The following is an 11382-nucleotide window of genomic DNA, read 5'->3' on the forward strand; positions in this document are numbered from 1 at the left end:
TAATGTAATAATCAAATCAAATAATTAAACGAGAGAGACAAATAAAAGAGCGGGATAAGTGTGATGTGATGTGGGAGAGGGTGAGTGGAGAATGACAAGCAATTGTTAGGCATTGGACCGTCAATGAGTGGATGAGTCATATGGGAACGCATTCTTTTGATGACAAATCCAATTCCCTCTCTTTCAGGGCAAACAAATACTAACTACCATCACAACCGACCCCCCTCAAAAAGCAAGCGGCTCCACGCAGCATTGTGCATGCACCGGAATTTGAGGGAACTTGAACTTGTGACACTCTTCTTTTTTTGTACATAAAATAAATAAAAGGGATGGCCTAGAAAAAGCCATGCGATAGGAGATGATGGGAGGGTGGATGCTTGTTTGCTTGTCCAGCTCAGCTTAATCGATAACAAATCGCCAATTAAAAATTTAGAAAAAAATTAATCTTTTAATCTTTATATTTTTGATACGTTTATTACTCAGTCCTTATATTTTGACTCAATATAACTCAGTCCTCATAGTTTTGACTCGGTTACAACTCAGTCTTGGAAGTTTAACTTGCTACAACTCGGTCCCTATAGTTTTATTCATTTTATAATCAATAACAAATCCCCATTAAAAATTTATTTAGAGGATGGTCCCTAAAATTACATGAGGCGGTATTTTTTTTTCAGAAGAAATTAAAAACGCATGTGCAATGGTCACCATACCCTTGATGAAAAAATAATTATTTTTTTTAATGTGCAAGTTGGCTTCTCCAATATGCAAATAGCTCCCAGCATGCGCAGTTACCTTCCCTCTTTCCCCTTTATTAATCTTTAACGGTAATTTGGTCTTCTGCTGTCATATTTATTTACACCAAAAGACCTCAGACATGTATAAAATCGTAGACATGGTTATCTGAATAAATTTATCATTGGGAATTTATGCCTAATTTTTCTTTTTTATAATATTGGTTAAAAAGAAGAGGAAGAAACCAACCTTTTACAATGAAAGAGATTAGGTAACGTTTGTCCTGCAATATTAATGCAGTTGTGACTTCTGTGATTTTTTATGAAGCCTTGTTTATATAATTTTTCTTGCTGCTCTCAAATTAGGTCGCCACGGGAAACCTCTCCGAGAATGGTTAACCAACCCATCAACAACAACACATGCGACATTCATAAATTTATCTATACTCGCGCACAAATCTACATTAGCTAAGTTTGAAATACATGAAGGTTAAGATAAATCACATAATTCAAAAAGTATTCATGCTTTTAAATGGAATATCTGACTTCATTATGCTAGTGTGTCAAAAAAATTATATAATTCGACTTTTAATTTCTAAAAGATCTTCGAAATATAATACATTAAACAATAAATAATATCTATATCTTAATAGGATCTCAAAGACGACGCATATTTCATATACTGTTAACAATACACAATTTACTCCTTTCGTCCTATTTATAAAACATTTCTAATATATTTTATATATAAAAAAAATCTTAAAATGTATTAACTCTTTATTAAAATATAATAACTTTTTAAATTTACCCATATTTATATATATACCTTTTAAAAAAGATAATCATCTACACTATAATAAATGAATGAAGAGATAGTACATTTATACTAAAAATTTAATGAAATAACTTTTAAATAAGGTTAAAAAAATCTTCTTTCTGTCTTATAAAATAAGACTAAGAGTAGTGCTTGCTAGGCTGCTCATAACACACGAGGTCATAGATGTGATTCTGCAGAAAGTTCAATTTTTTTTTCCTTTTTTCCCCCCTTAATCTTCTGAATTGAGATTCACTTCATAAATTATTTACTTCAAATAATTTAAACTCGACAAGTGACTAGCGAGTAGCGACCGCTGTCCTAAAAGAGCCAAAAAGTTAAAAAGCTGTTCACTCCTCAGCCAATATATTTACTCTTTTTCTAAGTTTGCGATCACAATTTCATCTTTGATTTGTGAAAGATCCAATCAGGCAAAAACCCAGGAATTATATTTATTAGAGAAATTGGGGGGTTTGGTTCCACATGTCAAACGTCAATAGATTCTGATAGAACATGTTTGACCCTTGTAGAGTTGAGAAACACCCACCCCACCGACGATGTAATGAAGGAAGTTTGAGGATCTTACGAGATAAACATAAGTCGTGCGACCCCACACATTTTTCATTTGATTCTGTGAACTCAATAGTTTAAGTGGGTTGGCAACTACCCAAAAAAAAACGGCAATCACTTTTTTTTCAAGTATTCAACCGGGCCCAACTGGGGCGGCTCGATTGTTGCTCCATTTGTTCTCTTGGCCTTTCAATTTTTTGATACGTGGCCTTTCAATTTTTGTTTTTTTCTGCCATCAGGTTTTTCATTGGCTTATCCGTTTTGTATTGAAGGATCTTTTTTTTTTTTTTTTTAAAAAATGAGCAGTGTCCTGCTACATAATGAAATATGATCATGCTATCTTAATTTCTTCATAATTTTGTTTTCTGGCAAATATAAATACGCAATTTCAATTTCTTATAGGCATGTTTAATTTTTTTTTTGGGCAAAAGTTTACCAAGTGAAAATCAATTCTCCTACTCACCTTATCCAAGACACTTTTCATTTTGAATTTGGGATCCTAATAGGTTTGAGTTATCCCGAGCCCTTCCTTACACGTTTTTGGGGGAAAAAATTCAATATAGGGTCAATAAAAGGTAAATAAATTTATGAAGCTATTTTGATTTTTTTTTTTTAGTAGAGGCGCCTTGATTTAAATTTTAATTTATAGGTATCAGTTTGAAGAATAACCAATTTTTTGATCGATAAACCAATTTATTCACGACTTATTTCATAAATTTTATATATTGATGGTTTTTAATTCCAAATCTTCCTGCTCATAATTTAGAGGGAAAACATCTTTTTTTCCCCTGTAAACTAAATATCCTTTCATGTGACAAACCAAAAAAAAGAAATGAAAGAATAAAAATAAAATTACATAGAGACTGAGAGAAAATTACACACCATTTATAATTTATGAATAATTTTAGATACAGATAATTTATGAATAATGTAACTCGATAGTTATATTTTATATTTCATATCCATAAGTGTTTTTTTTCCCCTTCCTCATTTTAACTACTAAAAATGGAAATAAGCTTTTGAGCGGACAACTGTGAGTTGCAAGGGCGGCAGTTATATCAGACTAAAAGACTCATAACTAACTGGCTCACTTATTGATTATTCCTGAAAGCTTGTTGCCAACTAAAGAAGGATTATTACTTCACTTTTGGAATAAAATGTGTTTTTCCACCTTTTTTTTAAAAAAAAATAGTAAGTTAAGATGAGGCTAGACCAGCATGAGCGCATAGCTACAACCAGGAGGAACCCCATTTTTAAATACCAGCAATAATTGGGCATAGAATTGCTTGCACATGATAGGAAAGATCAACAATGATTACTCGATAATAAATAATAATCCCAATATACTATGGCTTTAAAAGGCCTGCTCATCTGTAAAATAGTGCAACCAAGATATTTAAAATGAATTTACCCACTATGTGCTGTGACCTGTGATCCACGCTCGGCTTCTGGAGACAGAAGGCCCATCTTTAGTGGCCCTTTTCAGATGCCACGCCATCCCATTTCATCGGATACAAGTCCGTTCCTATTTCGCAAGCGAGACATAACAGCGACCGTGTTGTCAGAAACAACTCGGCTAACGTTGTTTGTTACAAGGCAGAGGGAACAGGATGCTGCACTCTATTATTCTGTCAAATGTAGACTATTAAAATGGGAAACGGGAATTGACACTCACCTAATGATGCAGCCGTATAAACCCGGTGCGTTTGAACATGGTTAAACTTCTTCATCAGGTATGGGCTGTGAGCTAAGAAGTCTTTCGGCCTCATCATTGGCTTCGACTTGTATTTTCCATCTCTGCATCAAAGCATATAATTAGTAGGGTCGCCGGGAAAAAAAGGCAAAGGCTAGCGGCAATGGAAGAATGAGCACATGGTTTGATCGGAGAAGAGTAACATGGTTATTATCACGAATGACGTCCTCGTTTAAAACAGGATTTCACTTTTAAGACTGTACGAAATTGTGAAGCTAATTCTCCCTTTATCATATAAAGTTAGCACTCATACTACGGTCGCTCAGTCAGTTATGAAGGAGGCAAATCCTAATGGCTTTCCTAAAGCTGCATGTGAAGGGGAAAACAATGGTTTCATCCTACATTTCCTGTTAGTGCAAACAAAAGCTCATTGTTTCTTTTGGTTTACAAAAGAGAGCAAAACTAATATCCAAGGGAGACAACCCAAAAAAAAAAAAAAGCTTATTGTTGGCATTCCACTTCTTTAGTCTAAGCAGTACAGCACTCTGAGCAAACGCTTTTGTGAATGTTTATTATCGAGGCCATATTCAGGTCTACAATGTCAGATACGAGGCTTCCATGTAAAAAGAACAACACTCCTCAAGATTTTCAAGCTCCATGATTTGTTGTATCTGTTCCATGATACTATCCTGTACAGAAGTCCTCAGTTGAGCAATTATCCCAATCATACCAATATAACATCAGTCGTCGCCCAAGATAAATATGACAGAATTACCGCATTGCTGGCAGTTTCAGCTGCGGGAACATCAGTGTCCATCTCCACCTCAATTTCAATCATTGAAGAGATCTGTCCACAAAGTACTATCAACTTGCATTTTTTGACGGAACTAATTCAAAAACACAACCAGGAAAGCTAGGTTTTCTAAACCTCAGAACCATACAAAATTTGAATTAATTGTCAGAGAAGCCTTACTCTGGCATAGCTGTCAATCAATTCAATCCGTCCCCTGAGGGACTTTTGCAAGCTCTCTTGTACCCTCTTGATTCTACTTTTACGAGCCCTAGAAGAAGGGGAAATGAGAAAATAAAAAACTTTGAGTAGACCAACATAAATGGTTATCTACATGGAATAGAACAGTAATTTCAGGGGTACAGTGAGAATCAAGAAGAGAAGGCAATGGTAATTCACCGATATGAAGGTTCTCCAACGACAGAAATTTTGTTTTCCAGTTGGCACATTCGAGCCAGCATCCATACCTACAGAGAAAAATCATATTTGTACAACTCAGACTACGGTACATGCATGCCTACAAAAGGAGAAAAAGAACAAATTATTTTTCCTTCCATTTCAAAATAATTATTGCTTTAGTTTTAGCCTTGTTTCAAAATAATTGTTGCTTAAGAATTTCAATGAAACGTTAACAATTTTTGTGCCATTTTCCTATGAAACTAATGGTAGGTAGAGTAAGCGCCATAATATTTTTAATATTTTAATAAAAAATCTTTAGATTTTGCTATAATCTAAAGTCTAGACTATTTATTAGTTTTCTCAATCTATGTAGATAGCCTTACATGATAATTATTTTGAATCAGAGGAGGCATTATCATCGAATACATTTTCATGAAATATATAACCTCACCTTATAAGTGAGAAGCACCACCCAATGAGCTTTGCTCAGAACATATCCAGAGGCTACTAGGGGCGTTTATCTAAAATTTACAATTATATTGCCCAGAAATAAATTCTATAGTTTGCTTAAATGATAAATTTCTGCATTCAAAGTTTAAGAACTCGTCTTTGGAAAATGATTGATTGATTGCTACTCAAACATACGATGCCACTTACATATTAAAAGCCTGATAAAGCTATATCGTGGCAAATGAAATACCTTGAGCCATCACAACTCCAATGATGTTTTTCTGTTCATATGCAGTTTTGCAGTGTTAATTTATACTCTATGCAAAAATGTGCATCAGATTTCCATCTGGCGCACATTATGCATGCACATAGACATGCCTGTTGGGTGAACATGTGCGATGCAAGCCCAGAAGACCAATTACACACAAAGGTAATGTTTGAACATGACGGCAGTTTAGAGTGAACTTAGAAAAAAAATTAATATCAACTGACGTTAGGAGCCGACTGAAAGAGCCTTTTTTTTTTTTTTTTTTTAAATATCGTCCTTCAATTTCAATCTTGGATGATCTAAAACGATATTTCTGCTTATTGCAATAGAAAAGAAAAGGAGCTAGATGGATAGACTTCGTTATCATGATCTCACGTCAGCGGACTTTACGTCACATCCTTCCTCGGTGATTAATCAGATTCCCCAAACAAACCTACCCATGTTCTAAATATAAGACCATGAGATGTCCAGAGTGTAAATGCATGCTAACAAATTTTTCTCTACAGGGAAGTTGGAGTGGAAGAATAGAAGAAATAGAAAACTTCGGAAGGAGAAAGGCTTAGAAAAAAGCCAGAATTCAATGTGCTAATGAAAAATCACGCAAGGAGCACACCTCTTTTTCAGAAGCTTCTTTTAGGTCTTTGATGCGAGATTGAAGCACATCATATTGAGATAAAAGTTGCTGTTTGATAGCAATTGCTTCGACTGATCCTTGTGGAAGCTGCCACAATGTAAAAAATAAATAGATGTAGATTAAATTGATGGCTTTATTTATAATATTCAGAATAAATTGAAGGATATATGGGTACGGGGCAGTGGGTGCAAAGGAAAATGAAGCCATGCTGATTTCAATAGATTACAATAGTATAATAAATTACAAGAGTCGCATGTAAAAAAAAAAAAACAAAGAAGGAAATTAATATTAAAAGAAAGAACTAAAGTACCTGATTCACTGGGGAAAATAAAAGAATTTAATGTTGCCCCAACAGCAAGAGATGAAACTGCAACAACTGATATAAACTGGGGCAGGCTGGGGTCAATAAGTCCAGATGCAGCATCACCGGTTGCAAATACAGCAAGAAGAGGAAAGAGGAAAGAGGGTTTAAGCAATGATGAATCTCCTTCCTTTCTTGGGGCTCTTAACAGAAGTGATTCTCGGCCATCTTTGTGGTTCGTCAAACACATAGCCTCACCAGGATAGAAATCAGGGGCCCTAGGACTAAATCTAAAGGGGCCCACCTCTCTATAGACATTGGATGGAGTTGCCACAGCAACAGTTACCCTTTCTCCCACTTGCGCTGGCACATCAACTGTTTCAGTGGCAAATCTATGCGTACGAGCCATCCCTGAAGGGGTCTGCACCTGGATGGTGGGAGAATAAAGGATTAATGAAAATAATTTAAGAAATGACTATTAATATTTAGAAGAATGGACATGAGCAAAATTTCTGAGGCCAGCACCCCGTTTGATAAGAAACCATTATGGCACAAACAAATAGCAAGTTAAAGGACAGACAAAAAGGACTAATGAAGATGGGAAACATACACCACAAAAGAAGAATGTGGTGCCGGACACAGAAATTTGTGGTACCTGTGCTGTAAAGACTACCCAAAAAAAAAACTTTACAACTGTACCAGGAATAGAACCATTAAGTGCACGTGCCTCTAAGAGAGATCCTACTTGGGGTGAAATGGTTGAAATCATAAGCTTCAACTTCTATAATGAAGTAACCATTCCAGATGTTTTAAATTATTAGTAAAGAGCTAACAACAATAGTGAGATGGCTAGAAGACAGGTAAATAAAAAATCAGAATATTTGCAAAGGTCACAACTTTTTGATTTATTTATTTTTTTTTTACTGAAGTTGCTACCAGCAGAAGGATGTGCTATCATAACTTAGAAATCTAGAAAAGCTGATGCATCAAAAGATATTCATTCCATAGCTGGATTCTGAACTTAATAACCAACATGGACATGTCATGTAAAGGTCCCGATGCATGATTATTTAATCAAAGGTAGACCCAATGATAAACCAAAAGTGAGTGAAAAGTAAGTACCACAATAGAATGAACTGCAGCAGGAAAGCTTTGCTTCTTCAGTTGGAGGAATTTTAACCCCCTTTCCCATGGCGTAATATCCATGCTGCGTTCGGCATGAGGATATCCTTAGGCAAAGTGAGTATTCCTTGATTAACTACGCATGCATATTGTTCAATCAACAAAAATAAACAGAGTGGAAAATCTCAATTGTGTTGCTTCCTGCTAAAGCTATGGTCTTGTGGACTAGTAGAAACTTGAATCTGAAAAAGGAAGTTATAACTTATGTATCCTCCTTATTCTCAATAAAATAAAAATAAATAAAAAAGTTTAGAAAATACAAAGTAGCCATGTCCACCAAAAATTAATTTTAGGAGTATTGTTTTTAGTTGAGTAGACAGAAAGAAAATAGTAAACGGAATGCTATGATTAACCAACCTGATTTCTTCTGATTGAATACTGATTATGTCACCAGAAACAAGTTCATATTGGTAGCGACACTTTGCACAGGATACCAACTGCATAAGAAATATTATTTTGCGTCCACCTTAGAAGTTTCATATAATTATGAGAGTTTTATACCCATATATGTCTGAGAATCAACCGCAAAATATACTACTGCTTTCTATGCCAACCTAGGATCACAACATCCCTACTTCCATGTAAGAATTATGCTGATGAGGACAATAACTATAGATGGCCCTACTTACTCAAGTATATTTAATCATTCTCAAACAAACCTGAATGGAAAGGAAAGGGAGTAATCTAAGGATGAAACCTCTACGAACTAATAGTTTAAATTTTTTTTTCCCCTTGGCTCTTCCTTCTAAGGCGCTACTATAGCACATTTGAGTCGATGTAAGCATACCAAGATTAAAATTTTGGCAAGGTTTAGGATTAATGAATTATAATTTTATTTGCGGAAGAGGTGGGAGAGAATAGGCAGTTTTCTAGTGCACTGGATGGATGCTGAACCTAAGCTTACTCTTATTCTCAATTTATTATCCCAATGAGGAGTACCTGTGTTTCTTTAAAATGAATAAAATTACCAAGATATTCAAAGAGATAGGGATAAATACATTAAAAATATGTCAACGAAGTAATAAAATGTCCTAATTTTGTTATCCTAGAGGCCACGATAATGTAGATCTGCCTCCCTAATCAGATGCAGCTGCATCAAATTTGTGACACAGGGGTCTAACATGCAAAGAACACATGGAAATACCTGAATACCTTGTTGTGGCTGCGCAACAGCAACGGCTATCCTACAACTAGGACATCTGACTATCTTTCCAAAAGGAACCTGCAAAAATATCTACAGAGTTATGATAACAGTAATATTAAAAGCATCAATAACAAAGCCATAAATAAATATGATTTTGAAAACATCAATGAAGTCGGAGATGGTTTTAAGTTAAATTCATAAATGAGGCTAGTACAATATATAAGGCACAGAGGCAGGACATAGAGATGTTTTAATCATACCTCCTCACCAGGAGATACTGCCACTTCACAAATATATTTAATCACCCTGAGAGCATCTGAAACCCTCAATGATGATGCAAGACCCTGAATTAACAATGTATAGACATGTGCATTTGGCCTAGACCACCTCCATCTCTTAATCAAAGGACCGTCCTCAGCAACTGATCATGGCACATCAGCATCAGCATTATCCAATTGAAAAGCAAAAGCAAAAGAACAAAGTGAATTCACAACGTAAGTGCCACATCGGTTCTCAGAAAATCAGCTTTCAGCTGGCAAAGAATATCATCTTAAACCAACATGACGGTAAAAGAAATCTTAAACCAGACGCAATTTAAACCTCTAGAGTTTCACGTTTGTATTTTGTAATCTAGATCAGCAACTTGTTCCAAATGTTAAAACCCGCTAACAACAGAGGCAAGAAGGGAAATCTTCCAAGACAGTTACAGCTGGGCTGGGCTGTATATATCTAGAGCGTGAAATATGTAGAACTGCTCATTGCGTCCTCCGATAACGGCTAGATTGGGAGCTACGTCGTCTTTGTTTTATTATTTCTTCCCGGTTGGTTTAAATTTTATTTTTAGTTTCCTTGGGAAGTTTGGTTCTGTTGAGGCCAAGAAAGAGTTATTAGTGCAGCAAAATATCGAAACTGAAGGAAGAGTTACCAACCGTGATCATAGTAACCTTGATTAAAACTGGCGCGCATAGCGAAGAATACCGACAAAGCCAGCTCTGCATTGTTTCGATTAAGTGCCGCTGATATAATGGAGCAACAATCAGCCGTGCAAACGACACCGTCATCTTTTCTAGACCTTTCAGCGATCATCTGCAATGCCTCATTGGCGTCTTCAGCAGCAGCAATTCTTGCGAGCAACTCTTGGTCCAATAACTCGGAAACGTTGTTTTCTGAAATCTCATGATCGCTCTCGCTCACAGAAGCTTTAGCCTTGATGAACTTCGATATATTGAACGAAACTGAGGAACTCCCCAGAAGCCGAGGCAGAAAAGAATTGTTGTCACAGTGAAGAGCGCATGTTTCGCAAAGTTTAGGGAGACTTGGAGGAGAAGGAGGAAGAAGCCGAGAGAAGCGAGCAGCGCACGTGGTCAAAGTCATAGCAGGGATGGAGAGGATTGGAAGGAGATAACGGAAGTCTCACTGAACTAACCTTTCGCGCCGATGCTCCATTCTGGGTGTTGCTGAAGATCAGAAACGAGAGGTGGCAGGCGAAGCCAAGTAAGGAATACAATGCGCATACAGGATCATAAAGGATAACGGTGCGGTAGCATTTTCAGCCGCCCAATAGAATCGAGACAAATATCTCATCCGTCGATTATTTTTTTTAATTTTTTAAAAAAAGAGCGTCTGAAATTCTGACCCTCTTGACTTGAAGGAATTATTTTAACATTTGAAATTTTATTATTGAGAATGATTTAAATTAAAGTATTACTACTTTATATGTATAAACTTTTACAGTGCGTTTTTTGTATAAAAATTTATGAAGTCTTCTTATTGATAAAATCTTCAATGAAATTTTTTTCCTTAATTTTTCCTTACAAATATCGGTTTGAAAAGTTATTTAGCTAAAAAGATTTGGTATAGCTCATTTCCAATTAGTATCATATTTTAGTTTGGGATAATTAATCCGGAGCTCCTTATAGTTTCAACTAATTTTGAATCAGGTCCTTATGGTTTTTTTTTTTTATCAGGTCCTTAAGCTTTCACTTGTTTTTAATTAGGTCTTTGTATTTATTTTTCTTTTTATCAAGTTCTTATAAGTTCACTTTATTTTTAATTAAGTCCCTGAATTTTTTATTCTTTATTTTATAAATTCTAATAGTACTATTATATAAACATAAAAGAGTATATATTATTTAATATTAGTTTATAAACAATAATATTCTAAAGATATTGAATTATTATAATGATTTTAATTTTTTCAGTAAAAAAATTAATTGTTCTAAAAAAATTTTCTGAATTAATTAATTCTATTACTTTTTTATTACATAATTATTAATTTAATTTAATTATTAATATTTATATTTCAGTATTAATCTATTTAATTAAGCTTATATTTAATTAATAAATAAAAATTAAAACTACATGGACCTGATTAAAAATTTAGTGAAATTATAAGGACTTAATTAA

The 11382-nt window shown here is 34.8% G+C and overlaps 1 protein-coding gene across 1 annotated transcript; it reads right to left on the reverse strand.

Moving 5' to 3' along the window:
• Positions 1-3514: 3514 nt before the first annotated feature.
• Positions 3515-10350, reverse strand: LOC114731768 (uncharacterized). Its single transcript, XM_028919025.1, has 13 exons — positions 9906-10350; positions 9237-9397; positions 8977-9054; positions 8190-8269; positions 7773-7857; positions 6669-7077; positions 6329-6480; positions 4998-5065; positions 4782-4869; positions 4584-4655; positions 4446-4497; positions 3791-3914; positions 3515-3640 (listed from the first exon to the last, which is right to left on the reverse strand). Exons 1-12 carry the CDS (start codon positions 10348-10350, stop codon positions 3832-3834), a joined length of 1773 nt encoding a protein of 590 aa, XP_028774858.1. The 3' UTR covers positions 3515-3640; positions 3791-3831.
• Between the last annotated feature and the right edge of the window lie 1032 nt (positions 10351-11382).

Source organism: Neltuma alba, unplaced genomic scaffold (genome assembly GCF_004799145.2).
Source record: "Neltuma alba isolate B1F8T4 unplaced genomic scaffold, ASM479914v2 tig00012843_pilon, whole genome shotgun sequence".
In the NCBI taxonomy this organism is placed as follows: Eukaryota; Viridiplantae; Streptophyta; class Magnoliopsida; order Fabales; family Fabaceae; genus Neltuma; species Neltuma alba.